General features: G+C 37.3%; 1 protein-coding gene across 3 annotated transcripts in view; it reads right to left on the reverse strand.

The window, feature by feature from the left end:
- Window positions 1-21415, reverse strand: part of Tpp2 (tripeptidyl peptidase 2) — a 69520-nt gene that overhangs the window by 30416 nt on the left and 17689 nt on the right. For all 3 annotated transcript variants that reach the window (XM_026399499.2, XM_026399507.2, XM_026399512.2), the window contains exons 5-16: window positions 20574-20698; window positions 17377-17540; window positions 14722-14876; window positions 13999-14075; window positions 11946-12073; window positions 11399-11498; window positions 8182-8330; window positions 6104-6219; window positions 5147-5315; window positions 4063-4220; window positions 3138-3214; window positions 891-997 (exon numbers count right to left, since the gene is read on the reverse strand). In XM_026399499.2, coding sequence (XP_026255284.1) covers window positions 891-997; window positions 3138-3214; window positions 4063-4220; window positions 5147-5315; window positions 6104-6219; window positions 8182-8330; window positions 11399-11498; window positions 11946-12073; window positions 13999-14075; window positions 14722-14876; window positions 17377-17540; window positions 20574-20698 — 1525 coding nt within the window. The remainder of the gene's footprint in view (window positions 1-890; window positions 998-3137; window positions 3215-4062; window positions 4221-5146; window positions 5316-6103; window positions 6220-8181; window positions 8331-11398; window positions 11499-11945; window positions 12074-13998; window positions 14076-14721; window positions 14877-17376; window positions 17541-20573; window positions 20699-21415) is intronic.

Below are 21415 nucleotides of genomic sequence, written 5' to 3' on the forward strand. Positions count from 1 at the left end.
AGATGCTTCATAAGCTCTTGAATCTTTTAATTTAAACATAATTAGCTAAAAGAGAAGTTTGGTTAATTAAGCAACCTGCCCCAAGTAAGCATTAAGGTAAGACAGAGTCTGGATCTGAAGCCCAAACTTGTCAGTCTCCAAAGCTCCACTGCTCCATGCTGCCTTCCTCTGATCTAGGTTCTCTTAATCACCAAGTAAGTCAGAAGTTTGGACTGGAGGCTCACAAGGACTCTCCTTGGGGAAAGGCCTCTAGAAGCAATCCTTCTCTATGTAGCTCACTACCTCACCCTCTGAAAAGGACCTGGAACACAGATTATGCATAAAAGTATGTGTGGGGAATGAGTCTAGTGCACCTCCTGACTATGGTCTGTGGTGGACAAAGAGGAAGAAAGCAACACTCCAACAGGGGTGCAGTTCAACAGGATATACTGGACCCTGTTTCAATCCGGCACTCTAACTTACAGTTTTTGTTATTTATTATTTTGCCTTTACCACATTATATGTAATAAGAAAAGTCTTGCATTTCCAGTGATATCAAGAGGGAGGGAGACAGACAAACTGCATTTAGACAAATGACCAGAAGATAGTACAAGGAACCAGAGAGATAACAAACTCTTCTCAATGAGGTCTCACACATGTATTTCATGACTTCATTTTAAGCAAATGCTCAAAAGAGATATATACAAGCACAAAATGCTTTTTTAAGCCAAATATAAACCATTTTTAATAAGGATACTTATTGGCCTAGACAAGATAACCTGTGTAAAATGCTGAACAGTGTGTCCACACCCTAGAGGTATTCAGTAATGCTGGCTATTAATTTAAATTGGGTTCACATATTTATAACACATAATCATCCAAAATAAGAGGTCCAGACAAATTTTACTTACCAGCCCATGTTGCACCCTCAGGAACCTCAATGAAATGCCTTCTAATCTGACCAGGTTTAAAATGTACATCTGTAAAGGCTAGATCATAATGTGAAGATTCATTTACTCTGAAAATTAACAAAAAAATTATTAAATGGGATATTGTCATAAAATAGTTATGTTTGTAACATGCCCACTAGCACTCTAGATCTTATACAATACATGCAAGAGTAGTTCACCAGAAATGAACACTGGGACTTGTTATTTCTTAGGTATAGGTGGACACAATCTATTTTTTTTATTTTATTTTATTTTTTTTTTTGAGAGAGAGAGAAAGAGAGAGAGAGAGAGAGAGAGAGAGAGAGAGAGAGAGAGAGAGAGAGAAAGAATTTTTTTAATATTTATTTTTTAGTTTTTTTTCGGCGGACACAACATCTTTGTTTGTATGTGGTGCTGAGGATCGAACCTGGGCCACACGCATGCCAGGAGAGCGCGCTACCGCTTGAGCCACATCCCCAGCCCAATCTCTTTATTTTTATGTGGTGCTGAGGATTGAACCCAGTGCCTCATGCATGCTAGGTAAGTGCTCTACCTCTGAGCTACAACGCAGCCCTTATTTTATAATTTGTAAGATACACACACACATTTAAAAAGCTCATACGCCCTTTTTTTCTTAAAGGAATTCTACAATATTCACAAAATTTTCTAATTTCTAGATTAAAGACTATAGTGAATCCTAGATATTAAAATAAAAGGTAGTGTATATTTTTGTGGCACTGATAAGTGTCTTACAGCTATGATAAAAACTGGTGTTAAGCCCCTCATGTAGCTTCAAAAATGCCCCCATACTGTAAAAATAGTAAAGACAAACCATTTCCAGGAGAAATTAAATTTAAAAAATTAAAAGTCAAATGTATAACTAACTTTTACAGAAAGTGTATGTAGAATCAAATTCTTATCAGTAGGACAAACATTTAATGAGTGTTTATATAAGGTAGCTAGAAATGTAACAATGAGTAAAATATGATCCTTTGATCTAGTCGAATTAGTGGGGAGAGAGATATTTTACACAGTAGGGACATGTCAGGGAAAACTGATGAAGAATTTTTGGTTCATTCAAAGGGAACCTGCAGAATCTTCCTGAAAGAGAAAACGTTATCAGCTGATTGTTGAAGGTATTACACAGAGCCTTGTTGAAATTTCCATTGCACTTCTAGGCAATGTATGACCAAAAATTTAACTTCTTTCCCACATACATGCCATTTTTAAAATTGATTTCCTTAATTTCATCCTCTATGCCTCATAGGGCTGAGATCCACCTGAGTAACTAACTCAACAGAAACTGGTAATTTAGAACTGCCACTTATTTTCAGTATTCAAAATCCAATCTCACAGTTTATCTACGAATCAGTTTGTTTTGTACATCCTGTTTAATAGGGTCCATATAGGATGAAGTAAGATATAGTCTCTGACTTCAGAGGGCTTACAGTCAAACAGCATAAATTAAATAATTAAGTTTTGTCCTGAGCCGTGTAAAGCGCCATGATGTAGAAAGACTGGACTACTTTTATTCAGATGCCCAGAAATGAGCCTGGTCAGTTAAAGGCTCCAGTGCAGCAAAGGCTTCAGTCGAGCAAATGCTCTCATCAACTGTAGAAATCTGGAGAGTCTGGGTGGAAAGCTCCTCAGAACCTGCACCTTGGTGTATGGCATGATAGGAAGCACTGGGTTGGGGCTAGAGCTATGAGGAGTCATCACTTGCTATTTTAAGGAACCTAAACTTGATACTTGGAGCTGCCAGTGATGTATTTTAAGCAGGAGTAACATGATCAAATGTGAACTCCTTGGTTCCAGGGTGGACAGAGAGGAAAGGGTTAAGAGTCTAGAAGCACAAAGTGACTAGAAAGGAGGAAGAGCCAGGAAAGCAAGGAGGGTGGTGTGGAGAAGGATGAAACAGCTCTTCCAAGGGCCGCAGAGGGCTTGGGGAAGCGGAAGGCTATGCTACTCTTTCCCGTGGAGCTCGGCAGCAGCCCCTACACCAGTATATTCAGTGAAGGGGGTGGGGAGGAGGCCAGATGCCATCCATGGTTCTCACAGCCAAACTAGCACGGCTGACTACATGCCACCGACAAAAGGGAGGAAGACGCGAACTAAAAAGCTCTGGTTACCTGGTTCTGTGGCCTAGTAATCCAAAAAGTCCACAGTATCCCACACATAGCTATTAACAACTTAGATGTAAAAATAAGTTGTGAACAACCTCTTACTTACTTTGCTGCTATAACCGCAGTGATGGGAACTCTGAACAGAGGCCCTGCATTGGGGGAGGCTATGTCATAGCCGCAAACCTTGAAAGAAACACAGTTTCAATATCTATAAATCTACTTGTAGTACAGGGAGTTTAAAGGGATAATCTAGTCATAGAATGAATTAATCTTAAAACTGAAAGGTCCCACACATAAGTGGAACAGGTTTCCTGACACTAGGTCACATAATATTATTAGCAAAAAGCCCTAACAAATGCATATGTAAAAACCTTTAAATAATTGAGCATAACAGGGAAATGAGACATCAAATTTTAAAAATTGCTTTTTAATGACTCAACTGCTAACTAGCTCAAACTAGCATCACAGACAACATTGGAGGTAGTTACTGTTTACATACAACTACCATGTATCTAACAGATGCTTTCTCCACCTGAGTATGCAACTCGGGTTCAACCCAATCAACCAATTGATGAATTAGAAGGAAACCTAACTGAAAAGGCTTTACTGTTCTGCTTGTTTCTCTTGCCTTCTTCACACAAGGACACATTATATTCTTACTGTACCCAACTGCTTAAATGAATATAGGTAGACCAGATGAGCTACAAACTCTGGCAAGTAGAAAGGCTGAGTTGATTCTTAACAAGAAAGCAACATCTTAGAAATATACTTGGAATTGTTTACCTTTTTACTCTTAAACATGTTATCCACCTGCTTTTTATTTTTGTTGGGGCACTCGACCACTGAACTACAATCTTAGCCCTTTTTATTTTTGAGACAGGGTCTTGCTAAGTTGCCCAGGCTGGCCTTGAACTTGTGATCCTCCTGCCTCAGCCTCTCATTTTTACTGGGAATATGGGCCTGCACCACTGCACTTGGCCTCTCAAAACATTTTAAAGAGTAAAGAAATGAAAATGAAGATATGCCAATACCTCTGTATAATGCAATCCTTCTCGTAAGCCTCTGGGGTCCACACGTATGTTTATGTGTCTACACTGATTCATGAGTTCCAAATGGCTGGGACACTGAACCCAAGATGAGTTTGAAGTTAAAGCTAAATGAAGCTGAAGGGATATTTTTTCAGAGTTTTCTGGCATTAAAAAGACCAAAAATTAAAATCAGCATTTCCCCCCTTTCATTTCAAAAAGTTCTATCTCTTGTCAAGAAATTTCAACAACTTAGTCTGTTCTGAAATGTACTAGACATCGCACCCAAAGCACAATTTAAACAAAACTGTCATAAGTCTTCCTTGCATTTTAGTGTACTCTTGAGGATCTCATTCATAATTCTCACCAGACACTGCTATGCCTTAAAATACAGAATTTTAGTGGACATGTTACAACATTGTGTGCAGGTAACAGAACTTGAGTGAAATAAAGACTGTCAAATATACAGTGATGAGTTTCCCTGACACCTGTTGTTCCCCTCAGCTGCTGCTACTTCTCACTCTCACCTGAAAGCTCTGGCTTATAACCAAGTAGTAAGTGGGAAAAGAAAGGGAGTGTTATTTTACTATCAATTTAATAAAACATAGGTCACTGCAGTCCTGTCCTGCTGTTTTCCTTGGTGGTTGAGATGCTAACTGAATTACCATGGTACTGGGGTCCTTAATTGCTCTAGTTTCCCTTAAGTTTATTAACTTTTTATACTTATTTTTTTTTTTTTGCATTACGATTCTTAATTCACCATTATACAATAACTTATTACATCTAATTATATATGAGGTATGTTGACACCAAATTCAAATCTTCATACATGTATTTTGTATAACGATGAGGGTCTCCTTTCACCATCCATGCTATTCCCCTTCTCCCTCCCTTTCCATCCCACCCCTATTCTCTATCTAGAAGTAATCTTCCTCCATTGCTACTCCCTCAAGTTTATTAGTTTTAAATAATCATCTTGTCAGTTCTTACTTCTCTTCAGACCATCGGCCACATAGCATCCCCCTGTCAAGCAGCATTTGTCTGAACCATCAACATGAACACTTCAGCTCACTGCCAGCCTCCTACTTACCTGTGTTCTCTGGAAATACAGGCTCAATGCCAACGCCATGATCTGAAGGTGCAGCCACCTGAACAGGATCTCGGAGGTAGATGCCACGGTTATTTCCAACAGTAACAGTAAAACCTAGTCTATTAGCAAATGATGTATTCTGAACGAGGTAGTCATAGGCTTTGTCAACCTAATTAAAAGAATATAACTGGTAAGATAAAATGGATGAAGAAAATATTTTATTACAAATTACCAATTAACTTGACGTCAGTTATAACAAACTACTATAAACAAAAAGTCAGTTTCTATATTCACTGTATACTACTCAATACTCCCTCCAACTCAGATGCCAATTTTACATTTTTACCACTAGATGAACATTCCATTTCACTCTGTTCACATTGTTAATGAATGCTGGAATTGATCCACCTGCCATTATGATTGACGTTTTTGCTTCTACTTCTGTTTTGAATTTCCAGCCTCTATATGTCTGTTTCTCTTAGCATAACGAATCTGTCCTAACTATAAAATTTGGTTTTGGTTGTTTTTTTGCCCTACTATAGCCACATAATCTGGAATTTATTTTTATTTTTTTAAAGAGAGAGAGAGAATTTTTTTTTTTTTTTGGTAAATGGACACAACACAATGCCTTTATTTTTTTTTTATGTGGTGCTGAGAATCGAACCTGGGTTGCACCTGTGCTAGGCGAGCGCTCTACTCCTGAGCCACAATCCCAGCCCCATAATCTGGAATTTAGACACAGTGAATCATGTTACAATAGAAGATACTATTATTATTATTTTTTAATAAGATAACTTTTTTCCCCCATTGCTTTATTCATTTATTTTTTATGTGGTGCTGAGGATTGAACCCAGGCCTCACATGTGCTAGGCAAGTGCTCTATCAATGAGCCACAACCCCAGCCCTCTACATTATTATTTAAAGGGTGCTTTAAGTTTCTCATACAGACAACAATACCTGAATAATACCATGTCCTTGGGCAAATACTTCTATGTTGTCAGCCTTCACTGCAGTGTTTTCTAAAGCTCTTCTGACTGAATGAACTGTATAGTCAACATTATTAGCTTTTAGACCTAAAATTAAAAAAAACAAAAGAAAACTGTGTTAGCGAGCCTGCTACTGGAAACTTTCTTTCTCCAATCAGTGTAACATGTAGTCTCTGGTCTTTCATGTCTTGAATTTCAACACTTATTTTAAAATCTCTTCTTAAAAACTGAACTCAATAGTCTGGCTCAATTGCTTGCATTGCAGACTTCACTCAAAAATCAATGCACACTGATTGGCAGGCTGCACAAAGGTGACATCAATGCACAAAGCAGACACCCAATGGCATCTGAATGATATTTTCTTTTTTTAAAATATTTTTTTAGTTGTAGATGGACACAATGCCTTTATTTATTTTTATGTGGTACTGAGGAACGAACTCAAGTGTCTCACACATGCAAGGCAAGTGCTCTACCACTGAGCTTTGGCCCCTGCTCCTGAATGACATTTTCTTCAAGGTACTATTGGTCAAACACCATGGTTACGGGCAGCAGATTTCAATTCACATGCATCAGGAAACTAAGGCAAAAGGCAGCTGAGGTTTTGTAACAGACCAACTAAATGAGAATCTTTAAGGACTGGATCCGGAGACTGTGATTTATTATAAGCTTCCCAGGGGATTCTAGCATGAAGCCAGGTTTGAAACTATGGGAAGGTTATAAAAGGCCTTTATACTGTTACTGATAAAAAGATGACTGCTGAACCATTTTTGTCCTCTCCAGAGCTCATGAAACACATAAAAATGTACTGTAATAAGCCATAAGAGCAAATCAAGGACATAATCAATTTTGTTCATGAGAATCCAAAAAAAAAGATAGAGCGCTATCAGAGGAATAGGTAGATGACCTGGATCTTACAGAATGCACAGGAATTTGGCACAGCCTGTAATCCCCACTGCTAGAGAGGCTGAGGCAGGAGGAGCCCAAGTTCAAGGCCAGCCTGGGTTAAAGACCTTGACTCACAATAAAATTAAAAAGGGCTGGGTACCGTAGCTCAGAGATACAGCACTCACCTAGCATGCAGGAGGCAATGGGTTCAACCTCTAGCACCCTCACCCCACCCTGCCACAGAATGCATAGGCGTTTGCAGGTCTGAAAAGGATTTAGGGGCAGAGATATGCTCAAAGATAGGTGACACTGAATAGGACTAGAAATGAGGTAGAGACATCACCTAGCATGCAGGAGGCAATGGGTTCAACCTCTAGCACCCTCACCCCACCCTGCCACAGAATGCATAGGCGTTTGCAGGTCTGAAAAGGATTTAGGGGCAGAGATATGCTCAAAGATAGGTGACACTGAATAGGACTAGAAATGAGGTAGAGACATCAGTGACCATCCGGAGAATTCTGACTCAAACTGGCAAATGATGTGGCACTGATAGGTGTTTTAAAATCAGTGATTAAAAAACTATTGGCTTTTGTTGTTATCTCTTGGCATCAGCAGAGAGGAGTTGACCAGACACATGGGCAGAAGAAGACAGCTGCGGTAGTCGGAAAAGGGGTGAATGAAGAAGGCAGGGAGACCAACCTTGAACAGAGGGGCACTTCTGAGGAGGGAGCTTCACTGCAGCTTGTCCACCCTGAGTCCCAGGCCACCTGATGGTGCCCTCTTTAACACTGCATATCATCCTAGATATACCTCTGTTCCATTTAATTCTTCTCTATATCATTTATCACATTTCAATGTGTAATACAAGCACTTCTAAAATTTTGTTCAAAGTCTGTCTCCCCCAATTATAACATAAACTTGAAATAGGCAAGGTATTTTACATGTTCTGTTCATTAACTTAGCCTCTGATAAGCAAAGAGCCAATAAATGTTTGCCAAATGAATGAATAAGCAAATGGTCATTATTACATAAATCATTTTCTACTCAAAACTTTACTTTGTGTCCAGGACATTACCAAATAAACCATGTTTTCTCACCATGAGAACTGCAGAAAACATGCAGTCAGCAGTAGGAGAAGAGGGCGGTCACAGGCAATATCCTCACCTGAGAGTATCAGGGCAATGCCCCCACACGCATTGGGGGAAGACATCGACGTCCCGTTCATTAGCTGAGTCCCCCTCAACGTCCAGTTAGGGACAGAAGCAATGGCTCCTCCTGGTGCACTGATACTCACGCCAAGGGCCCCGTCGGCACTAAACAGAAAGCCATTGAGGTTTGTTCATGATGGTGAAACTGGGATATATATGGGCATTCTTGAGAAGGCCACTGGTCAAATCCATTATAGTCCAACACCATGGAGTACTTGTAGTCATTACATATAATGACAAAGATATCATCATAGGGAATCATGGGGGGGGGGGGCGGCGGACGACGACACCTAGCACAGCTATTTCCCTGTCAGGTAGAAGTTATTTTTTCCTCACAAGTGGACAGAAATCTGCCTGTGTGTATATGTATCTGGGTTTATGTGTGACAGGTCAAAGATATCAGGTACATTTAGAGAGAAAAAATAAATGTTCAGACTCCTTGGTGAAGTTTTCCACTGTTTATAATCGAATTCAGTATTGTAAAATAGAAAAATAAAGTGGGTCATATATGTAATTTGAAATTTTCTAAGAGCCACATTTTAAAAAAACTAATAGGAGACTGGTGAAATTAATTTTAATAACATTTTATTTAACAGAACATACCCAAAATATCATTTCAAAATGTAGTTGATAGAAAAGAATAAAAATGAGTTAGCTTACTTTTTTTTTTTTTTTTTGCACTAAGACAACTTCAGACCAACCTCACAAGACTGGTGGCTGACAGACCGGACAGCTCAAGTTTAAAAGGACTACCTAGTTGAGGCCTTACTATAATAAGACTAAGGAGCTAAAAGCCCTTGGAGTTTATGATCACACTCACGCTGTCATCCAACACAGTTCTATTCTATTCCCCCCCACCCCCCAGAGGCCGTTCTTCCACTATGATTCTCCCCCAATCAATTGAGCTTTTGCTTCTGGCTAGAAATATTAGGGCAATTTGGTCTTACATTTTTACAGAGCTGAAGACAATGCACATATATCACTTCCAAAATGCATCAGTGGCACCTTTTTAGTGAATATCTTTACATGAATATTATTGGGTAAATATCTGTTGACCCATAAAGATGCTCACACCATATTCCTGAGTGACAAAAATACATGAACAACATGATTTCCCATTTATGGTCAGAAGAATGACTAAAAGAATGTTTACCAAACGTCACACATACATATATACCACTCACAGATAATGAGGTTTAGTATGATTTTTTACTTCCTTACTTGCACTGTTATCTACCAATATTCACAATGAGCAATGGATATTTTATAATTGAAAAAATAACAAGTTGAAAGAGTCATGAATTTTAACTGAGTACTTTCAATTGCTCATTTTTACCTTTTCACTAGTCTGTAAACTGGCTGGCAAATCTTAAAGTATTTTCTAAGTATTTAAAACAGTATTCTAAAAATGAGTTTAATGAATGTTTCTTTAAAATTAACAATAACGACAACAAAAATAAGTGATATTTTCCTCCTAAACTATTATACAAAAGAGAAACTCAAGCCCTTTTATGTAGACATTATGGGGTAGTCTGTCTTGGAGAGGCCACACCTGCAAACACCAAGAAATCAAAAAAATATATGGTATGTGTAATGCTCAATACTGAAGGAGAGGAAGTGGTTTTCAAAGAGCACTATGGAATATATTCTGTTTATGATCATTAATCCATGTTTTATACTTTATAGCTGTTTAATAATTAAACCAAGTATTTGTAATAACATTTCATGTGTATACAGGTAAGCATGCAACAAACTCTCTTAGAACAAATGATTTGTGAACTGATATCTGCTTTAATCTAAGCTTCCCTTACAATTCATGAGCTGTGTTGTTTTATTAAAATATATTCTTTATACATTTTTTGTTTTGTTTTGTAGTTTGGTGCTGTGGACTGAACCCAGGGCCTTACACATGTTAAACCTGTACTCTATCACTGAGCTACAACCCCCTACCCCTAGCATTTGAAATAATTCTTTAAATGTTCTATGGCAAATAAGATTGGCAAAGGTTGGAGTAAACAATTTTCTAATATTTTGTTTTTATATTGACCCTAACACATTTTAATAATTTGATACTTTAGTTAACTGAACAAAGAACACATAAACCTTTGCTAACTTTTGACTCTTAGTCATTCTTACTCAGTGACATTAGTTGGGCTACTGAGAGCAGTCTATGATCAGGGTAGGAAACAAAGTGTTCCAATCCATAGAGATTGCCAGTCTGACTATTTTCCATGACAGTCTATAATAAAGTAATGGAATAAGTTTACATTTTAAAGAAAAAATTACCTAGAGAAGATTAGGAAGATATGTGCAATTCAAAGAATTAACTTTATCATATTTGCTCTGATTCTAGCCAATTTTTGAATCTTATCTTCCAGTATTCTTTATTATCTAATTTATACTCCAAACACATCCAACTAATAGTTACTTCCTCCCAAACCACTTAGTTTCGTATAATAAATTATTTTTATAGTACAACCTGCTTATCTTTGGGTTCAAGCTGTCCTCACCATATAGAACTCCCTTCTCTCTCAATGTTCTATCCATTCTTTAAAGGTTGACTCCAATACTACCTCCTCCATGAAGGGTTCAGGTGACTGCTCCCACCTCTGTGGTCCCATTTCCTACAATGAAATTCTGAATGTGGATAACAACCTTCATGCCTTGCCTATTTAGTGCTGATCTAAACTCAAAAGTCTATTCTTCTAAATTAACTCCAAAGAGGCAAAGATATGAATTAAAATAGGCTTTATTTCTCGGAGGGTGCCTGTACTAACTGATGTAATAAGGGATTATAAAAATTAGGACTCAACATACCTCGAGAAAGATAATCAGTTCCCTGAATTAGACTAATATAGTTCAGAGGGTGTCAGCGAACCTAAATACCTGATAAACCTAAACACTGATAAATGTCATTTATCAATCAGAACTTGCTCACTTATGGATCTTATCCAAGAGGTTCAAAGGTTATAACTTCAAGAGCATGAACACAGGTACACAGGCTCTGTAACTGCAATGCTTTAACAAACATTTAGGGCTTCTGTTACACCAAAGCTCAAATATCAAAATTATTTAAAACGAGGCCATCACCACTTATTATCTAAAACTCTGCCTCCCAGCCACATAAAATATAACCAAGTACATGTAATGGTCCCATGTACTGCCTCACGCACCTTGGGCCTCTTGAAGACCATGTGTACTGATTTGCAGGTAATTTCTCTCTCAGGGAATACTCCGCAACCATCATATCAGGGGAAACATAAGCACCAACACCTGTGAGACGAATTTTTATCATTAACAAAAGGAATCAAAATTCACTCAATGGATCTTAATTTTCCCAATGAAATCCACTGTTCACATGGATAAACTGCTTAATACCTATACCAATTCTCTCATGAAACAGAAGAGAAAATTTAACAGGGAAACGTACCATGTAGCACACATTATTCCAAGCCCTCTGCTAACTTAGAATGTTATTATGCCATCTTTTCCTAATAATTTACCAAAAGATGTACATCTGTTTTTCTATTAGACAAATTATTCCAGGCTTCCTTAAATTGTAATAAATTCTAGACAAGCTGTTTTCCCTATTAGACTTTGTTTCCTGAGGACACATTTAGTCTACAGTGTTTTGCACAGAGGAGAGATATAATTAACACTTGATCACCATTTTGGTCTGCTTGTTTTTAAACATTTCTATTTCTAAAGCAGGAAACTAACCTATCACACTTGACGTGGTGCCACCTGGACAACCGACAGTGGAAAGGCATGGACCGTTATTTCCAGCACTGGAAACGTAAATGATATTGTGCTTCCATACTGCTTCATTAATTACTTCACAGATTCTCCTGAAAAAGAATATTCCTTTAAATAACACTGTCCCATTTCTTATTTATATAAACAACAAATTACAAATAGGATTCAAACTGTAGAAGTTAAACAGTAACTATAAGGAAGGGGTGTGCATTCAAATCACTCAGTTGACCTTCTTAAACTAAAAATACACAGCTTCTACTGCCTAAGTGTATAGAGTACCAAAATGCTATTTAAATATATGGTTACATAAATGTTGGCAGGTCTACTTTTGGTGGAATATGATATAGTGATTTTAAATGAGGTAATCATTGAATTTTAGCATAGGTAAGGAGTTATGAGACCAGTATGTATAGGAAAAATGCTAGATGCAAAACTTTATATGGAAATAATACACTACAAAGTACTACAATATTAGCAGTGTCTGGAGAGTAGAGCAGTAAATTGTTCCATTTCTACCCCCACTTGAAAGTATTTAGAGACAGTCTTCAAGGTATTCCTATGCATTTTCACCAGGAATTATGTAACCCAAAAAGCTAGTATATTTAGTGGCAAAGATAAAGTGGAAATAAGGTACAACTGGTGACTGTAAGATGTGAGAAATCTGATCAGAGATCTTTACAGACAACAAAAAACTTTACCGGCATTTATTAAAGAGAAAGAAGTTAGCCAGGTGCAGTGAAGCATTCCTATAATCCCAGTGGCTTGGGAGGCTGAGGCAGTAGGATCACAAGTTCAAAGCCAACCTCAGCAATTTAGGAAGTCCCTAAGCAACTCAGCAAGACCCTGTCTCTAATATAAAAAAGGGCTGGGGATATGGCTCAGCGGTTAAGTGCCTTTGGGTTCAGTCCCCAGTACCAAAAAAAAAAAAAAAAAGGAGGTGGAGAAGTTAGATCATGAAAAAGAAAATGGAGTTAATATAAAAAAGGTATAGGGTAAAGATTCACCAAAGTCCCAAGTATGAATATCTGAGCAAGGAAAGAATATTGGGGAAAGATAACTTTAAAAGAATAAATGTCCAAGGAGAGGAGAATACACTTGTAGAAAAAAAAGATACTGAGGCAAGAGGAAAAGGGACAGGATTGTGCAGAAGAAGAAACAAGAGGATGGGGTGCACACTGCATGGCAGTCAAGTGTCCTCTCACAAGAAACACAGCAAAATAATTTCAAAACAACAAACTACAGGGTCTAACTTGGTAAAAATTCCCATTTTGAAAAGATTTCAAATATACAGTTTTATAAACCAGATAACTGGTGTAATTTAGTGGCTTGGTGGTTGGAGACGGGGAGAGATGACTGGTAAATAAGTACTCTAAATACACTAATTTAAATAGATACTACTGTGAGGAAAAAAAGACACAGAAACATCAGGTCAATGCCATAGCACTGGATTTGGAGCAATATGACACTGATGACACAGCAAGGGAGGAGGTGAGCGGGTTGAGGAAACACACTCTTCATGCAGAGTGTGCATGTGTCCAACCACCAGCGAGTTCTGCAAATTAGCTGCAGGGCCACTGAAGGGAACAGCAAGGTTCTGGCAAGCCTAGGGGTTGGTCAGGCAAGGTTGAGGAAGGCTCCAGGGTGACTGTAAAACAGTAATTCTAACAATGGACAGTCTGAGGGTCTAATCTAGCTGGCAAGGAAAGTAAGGATGCTATGGAGCCATCAGTGAAAAATACCAGAGGGCTTGGTAGCCTGAAAGTCTCAGGAGAACAATTATGGTGGCTGGCTACCCCAGCCACAAGGGAGTGCTCAGTATTGAGATTTCAGGTATGGTGCAGTGACTGGTACTGAATCATAGAGAAGACACAGGAATTGGGGCCTGAGGGCTAGGCCACATGGTTTTCATCTCACCACATGGCTGCTGTTGTCCACTGTGATGTTCAATCCATATGTTTAAAATATTTCATGTATGCCAGCCGAGGTTCTATAGTAACAACTGTCAGGGAATACTCACCCAGAATTTGGCCAGTGAGTTGCTTCTCCATAGCTGTAGTTGACAAGATCACACTTATGATTTATGACTTCTATCATCTATTAAAGATTAAGAGCCTAGTTTAGGCAGCTGAACTAATTTAGTTTCTAATTTACAAACAGTAGAAAATATAAAAGCACGTAATTATATAGTTTCTTGACCAATCATTCTCCAATTTATAAGTTATTTCCATACATAATAATAAATAAAAACCAAAGGGCAGGAGGAGACGAAACACTGTAGTAGTCAGTAAAAAATAAAACCAGTGTTTCTAGAATGGAATGGGACTGGAGGAGGACAGCAGCAAGCCTAGTCCTTACTAGGTTTAAAATCACTAAAGTTACATGTCGAAATGAAACATGGAGTATTAAAAATTTTTAATTCCTTTTAGGCTAATGGAGCAAGCTGGCTAAGATGACGATTTCTTTAAAAGTATCACAAAATTGCTTGCTGGAGAATTTACTAAAAATGGTAAGTATAAAATAGATATTTTCTTCCACAAAGGTTTTAAACCAAAAACTTTTTTCGTAATAAATTTTATTAAAAATAATTTTAAAAGTAGAAACTATTTTTGTTTTTAAAAATAACATCCTGTACACAAAATGCAGTTCAATGTATTCTTGGTAAACCAGAAGCACTTTTTAAAAACCCTAAAAATATCCAAGATTAATCACTAATCTAAATCAACAATTCATAAACACTCACAGCTCTTATGAGACCTGTGCCTGTTTCCATTGTGCTTAATCTTGTATCACCAATTTTTATTGATAGAATTTGAGCACCAGGAGCTACTCCATTCCGTTCAGGTTCTTCTGGAAAATGCCCGGCAGCTATACTAGCTACGTGTGTGCCATGAGCTCCTAGAAGCAACAAGGAAGGAAATGACAAAATATTTTTCCATATGAGAATTTTAACCATTCGTTTCAATCTACATATTATTAGTCATTTCAGTCACTATATATTGGTTATATACTCTTAAGACACTTGAAAAAGTGTTTCACCAAAGAGGATATCCAAATGGCAAATAAGAAGGAAAAATGTTCAAATTCCTTAGTTATCTGGAAACTGCAAATTAAAGCCACAATGAGATGCCTCTATGTAATTTTTCAGGATGGCTAAATTTCTGAGGGCTGACAGAAGAAGTGTGGGCTGGGTGGAAGTGCAAGCTGAGCAGGCACCTTCCTGCCCCTATCTACACACCTGACAGAAATGCACACACATGTACAACAAGACATTCACAAAGCATTCATGGCAGCAAAATTTGTATAATTCAAAAACCAAAACAACTTTCAGGTCCATTAATAGTAAATGGACATATGGTATCATCAATTCACAGAACTGACAATTAACTGCAATAAATATGAACTTCTATGTATTGAGATGAAGCTCACAAAATAAGGTTGAACTAAAATTCCATACAAAAGGATTTATATTGTTTATATAAAAAGGTTGAACCATATGAAATTGCCACTATTTTATCATGTCTGACTTATAAAAGACAACATCATATGGCCCAAAGTAATGTGGCAGTGGAAATGAGGATAGTAGTTAAATTTGGGGTATGGGTAAGGACACCGAGTAGCAAGATACAAGATAGGGGCTTTTACAATATTTTATTTTTGACATGGGTGGTAGTTACACAGGATCATCTACTTTGTGATAATTCAAGGAGTATACAATTTGTGATTTGTATGCTTTCCTGTACATGTTACATATCAATAAAGTAAAACAAAAGCCTAAGTGAGAAGTTTCTTAGGAGACATGAAGAAAAACATGCAACTACTGTCAGGAAACCAACATAAGTACAATGATAACAGCAGATGGCCCTGGGCCTATTTATATTAGGGACAGATGAGAGGTGGAGCTCCAGAAGCAACCGAACAAGACCCTTCCAGGTGGGTTGGCCACTATGCTGAGACGACTTTGTTCTAACCAACTGCTGTCACATCCCACAAGAAAATGTGCACCCAATGCTGCCAATTCTACTTCCTTACTTTTTTCTAACCTTGCTGCCTGCACACAATAGTCACAGTGGTCATAGTAAAGAAGACTGACCATGCCACAAACTGCAGAGGATGAGGAGCACCTGGAGGTCTGCTGAGGTAGTCCCAGAGGAAAACAGTTTGGGAGCTTTTATATTTAGCACATCCAGCCAGTTCTCCTTGAGATGGGTCCAAAATAAACAAAACCCTATTTCTACACAGAAACTTATACACAAATGTTGAAACAACCTCAATGTCCATCAATAAGTGAATAAATAAACAGTGAGGTACATTCAGATGATAAAATATGATTCAGCAAAATGAGGAGCACACTACAATCACAGCAGTGACCAACCGCAAAAATTACTGTGCTGAGTGAAAGAGGCAGGCAAAAAAATCATATTTCTTATTCCACTTATTTAAAATTTTGGAAAATACAAAGTAATCTAGAGTGACAGAAAGCAGATCAGTGGCTTTGGGGATGTGGGCAGAGACTGGATCACAAAGGAAGACAGCTGGCTGCTGGAGGCAATACTATCTTGGTGGTAGCTTATCAGGTGTACATATATCAAAACTTATCAAATTATAGATGCATGTGCAGTTTACTGTACTTCAGCTATACCTCAATGGACCTGGGGGTGAAAGAGCTAGTCACCTTCCTTCATTCTCTTTTCTCCCTCCCCCAAAGTAACCATTTTGAAGCTAGTGTGCATAATCTTTGCATCCGTTTTTATTCTTTTACCAAAGAAATACACATATACATAAACATTGCATAGTACTTATTTGGTATGTTTTTAAATTTTACTAAGTGTTTTATTATCAATATAGTTTTTCATTAAAACTAATTTGATTGCTATGTAATATTCCATAATATGAATAACATAATTTTAAAAACCTACTGTTTTTATCCCTCGAGGCAAGAGCAAAAAGTTTTATATAAAGGATAGAACACAGAAGGGAGGCAGGGAAAGGGAGGGGGGACACCAAAAAAAGGGGCAAAATCCTACTTTTTGTTAATGGGTTCTAACCATTTTGAAATTACACAGAAAGCTGTGGTGAGGATCACTCTAAATGATTCTCCATACTCATGAGTGAATTTTTTAAAGGTGAATATATTTGGAAATGACATTACTATTTATAAGAATCATGTTGATGAATTTTGTGACATTGGTCTATATGCTTATAGTCTCAGAATGGATAGTACATGGTTATGACTTTAAAAAACAACACAAATCAAACCACAGCTATGATTCTAGACCTAATCCTTTAGTGGTAATCTCTAGATTAAATTCTCTAGAAAGTTGCTTTGAGCTACAGAAATTTATTGTCTTGCTACTCCATAAATTTATCTCTCATTAGTAAATCTGAAACAGAATACCTCCACTGGTCACAATGGAGAGCAGGTTTCCATCATCATAAATATTAACAGAGTAATTCAACATCTCAGCTGTGCCAAAAGAGCCATATTCTTGGGCTTCTTTGTAGTTTCTCAATACAGTAGATTTGCTCAAGTCCCCATCTTCATTTGAATCAATGCAGGCTCTGTTAATTGAAAGAAAAAGCAGGTTTCAAAACACATGATTTTCTCACCTTTCTAAAGAAGATCACACACTACAGTGTCCTCTGTTTTCTTCTTACTACCTTCCTACTCCCACTATCACAAACACAGCAATCCTTTGCTTCACAGAGGCAGCAGGAAGGGTCAGGTCAAAGAGTGCCCAGGATGCTTAAGCCTATGCACAAAGGCCTCAGAATGCTGTCTGTCACAGACACTAGGCAGAAATCCATCAGGCCACTAAAGAAATAAGAAATGAGAACTAGAGCTCGGGCTAGAGCTTTAAGATAGGATGGTTCAGATACACGGCCTAGGTAGGCCTTAATTCCTGCTACTTCTGTTAGTATTTAGTCTGTGAGCTGGATAGCTTATGCAGGATCCTTGAAGCTAGATGAACTATACTGAGTGCAGTCTCATTCAGACTTTGGGCAAACTTTTTTTTTTTTTTTTTTATAAAGAGCATTTTCTACATAATTTTACTCTACTTGTTCTTTCCTCATTTTGTTAGCTATTTAAACATACATGTACACACATATGTATATGTATGAAGCATCAAACAAAAATAAACAAGTGAAAGGATGATCAGTAGAGAAAGGAGAATGGGGGAGGGAAGGAGGAGGAGAATGGGGGGTGTCACCCAGGACTGAAATGGAATAAATCAAATTCCATGCATGTATGATTTTGTCAAACGAACCCAACTAATATGTGTAACTATAATGTTCTAATAAAACTTCATACATATTTCAAATACTTTGGAAGACAATCTGATTAAAATTACATATATTAATTATTAAAAAAGTCATAAATGATACACAACACTTAACTATCAATATTATGTTTTTGGTCCTTAGACCTTAAGACATGTTTGTTTACATAAGAACTATGTTTTTTCAAGTTAAGCAAGTCAGTCAAAATTGCTAAAGTGAACATTGAAATCCCTCTAGTTTTGCACATGAATCATTTACCATAAATATCGAAGCACATGCATCATTAACAAACTAAGCATTTAGGAGGAAGGATCCTTCAAAATCTGTTTTTACACATATACCAACAGTGATATCCCAAAATGATTCACAACATTTCAAAAGAACTGAACACCTATGAGGAAAATGAAGCAAAATGAAAACAAGTAGCACATCAAACAGAATCAGGATTGAGGTGAACATTTAAAATGTATATCACCAAATCCTCTATGTTAGAAAGCGCAAAACATGTGTCTCCAAAATGTATGTATTTGGCCAGCATCCCTCCAGGAAGGCATCTAATAAGTGCTCCCATCTTTCCCTCTCAGTCTTCTGATCACCACAGTCTATCTCCCGAATGTGTCCATTTCTCTATTTCCACTGTTTCTTCCTTACCTATGCTGCCTGATGAGTTGATGTCCTGTCTGTAGCTACAGTGATTTCTTCAAGTCTGATCATCTGATTCCTGCTTTAAACCATTCTACATCTTCCAATGGCTCTCATCATAATGTTGAAACTCCACAAAGGCCTCACTATCAAACCTCTACTTACCTCCCTATGTCCTCCTCCTACTACTCACTCCGTGGCCATACCAAGTTTCTACACTTCCTCCAGTGACCTCTATTCTTTTCTTCCACCTTCAAAGCTCTTTTCTATTCTCTACTTAATTAATTGTGCTGATAATTCGTTTCAACTTAAGATGTTCCTTCTGGGGAATTCTTGATGCTTCTTAGTTTGGTTCCATGTTTAAAACACATGCTTCCAGAGTCTAAAATTCATGGAATAGCTTCTATACTACAAAGAAGGCACTCAATAAACACTTGACAAATAATGAAAGAATTAATGAGTCAACAACATCCCACAGCAAATGCAATGACACTTTCTAGGTCAGTTTCTTATAATGAGCATCAGCGTGGAGTGACTCAACAAAAAAAGGATCTGCCTAAGTAACTCCATAGAGCACAAATATGAGTGTTGCAAGAGTACAACTTTATGAAGGTCTGGTTGGCGGAATTCAAGGAGCTGCTGTTGGAATCCAGAGAAAAGGAACATGGAATGAGGTTCACAGAGCATACGAGTGAGAGTGAGGAGAGGCTGAGATTAAATATATTACTTGATATTTTCCACACATTTCTTTGTCAATTATGGAAAGAATCCACAGTTTTCATCAAGAATTACAAAGGAAATGTGACATAATGAGGTCAAACACCACCCAAAAGAAACTGATTAATAACCTTTTCTTTATGCAATTCTCTGTAAACAGTTTCTCTCCACCTGTTTTGCTCCATTTTGAATGAAATCAAGTTTGACACTATACATTCTGACAAATGCTCAAAGAAAAGAGTATCATTATTTATCTTTGCTAAATGCAGAGATAGGGGTTCATAATTAGAAGTGGGTAGGAAGGGACAGACTTGACATTCTTAACAAAAACAAAACAAAGTACTTAAAGAATAGGTCACTTTACCTCCCCTCAGAAACAGGTGACATTTCTGAAATGAGAAATGAGAACATTTACAGATAGTAGCTAAATTGTAAATTCATGCTGGGTATTGTGAGATCTTCAAGAGTCTCCTCAAAAAAGTCTGAAATCAAAGTACTACAGGATATACTATATCATATTTAAAAAAAAAAAGGTTAAATTGTTTCTGGTAGCACCAGAAAGCTATTTTTCACTGATTATAATAAAATTTTCTAAAATATTCCACTGGGATTTTAGATTTTATCAGCTCTATTGTCTGACTAAATATCATTTCCAACACAAATATTCTAAAAGAAGTATCACGCATAGTTGTTAGCCAACGGCTACAAGTGAATCATTTTATCAGATTGCTGGAAGAATAAGGAAACTTTCTGGAAATACACTGGTGCCCTGGGCTCTACTAACTATTTAAGAGTTCAAAAGGTTTGTCCAAAACTAAAGCTGATTTGGTTCTCAAATAGATTCACTGGTTGATAATGTCACATAAACCAAAACTTTGTATAGCTCTAAGAGTTTAATGTTCTTCAGAAAGAGAGAGAGACCCTTTCAAGTGAAGAGCTATACAAAAAACTCACCTCCAAGCTTCACCATCATGCCATACCAGGCAGTCATATACAGGGCCAGGATCACTATATTTTTTCTCAAAAGAATTTAGCAATTCCACTTGACTTTGAAGCTCTTCCTTGATTAGTTTGTTCACCTAATTAATTACAAAATCAATTAATATTTAGTATATTTTGTGCTTCTGAAAGTTACATCAACATATGACCAAAGACACAGTGTTAACCAATAGTAAAATCATTTTGCTTTGGAAAACTGTAGTTCAATTACATGTTAAATGTATATAAAAGGAAAAAGTTAAATTTGTATATAGGTATATAGGACATCAGTTCCCTTTTTGTTAAACTGGGGATTGAACCCAGGGGCATTTTAACACTGAGCTACAACCTCAGTACTTTATTTTCTATTTGAGACAGGGTCTCACTAAGTTGCTCAGACCATCACTAAATTATTGAGGGGAGCCTTGAACTTATGATCCTCCTGCCTTAGCCTCCTGCGTGGCTGGGATTATAGGTGTCATTGCCATGCCCAACCTTAGGCCATTAGTTCTGAACCCTAACTGTCCTTTAATTAGTGGTTCTAGGAAGCTTTAATAACGCCTATCTCCCTCACAAGGCTTGAATTAAATTTTCTATAACACAAGTACAATCAGTTTTAAAAGCTCTTCGTGTGATTCTAATAGCCGTCAGAGCTGGGAACCATTTTTGGTTAAGAAAAGTACATGCATGTATTAAAAGAATAATTCAGAAGGATAAACACTAAACTGTGGTGATCATGCCTGTGAGGTGAGAATATGAAGGCTTTTCATTGATTACATTGATTCAAAAACACTTAATGGGCAAGACATAGAACAATG

This window comes from Urocitellus parryii, chromosome 2 (genome assembly GCF_045843805.1).
Source record: "Urocitellus parryii isolate mUroPar1 chromosome 2, mUroPar1.hap1, whole genome shotgun sequence".
In the NCBI taxonomy this organism is placed as follows: domain Eukaryota; kingdom Metazoa; phylum Chordata; class Mammalia; order Rodentia; family Sciuridae; genus Urocitellus; species Urocitellus parryii.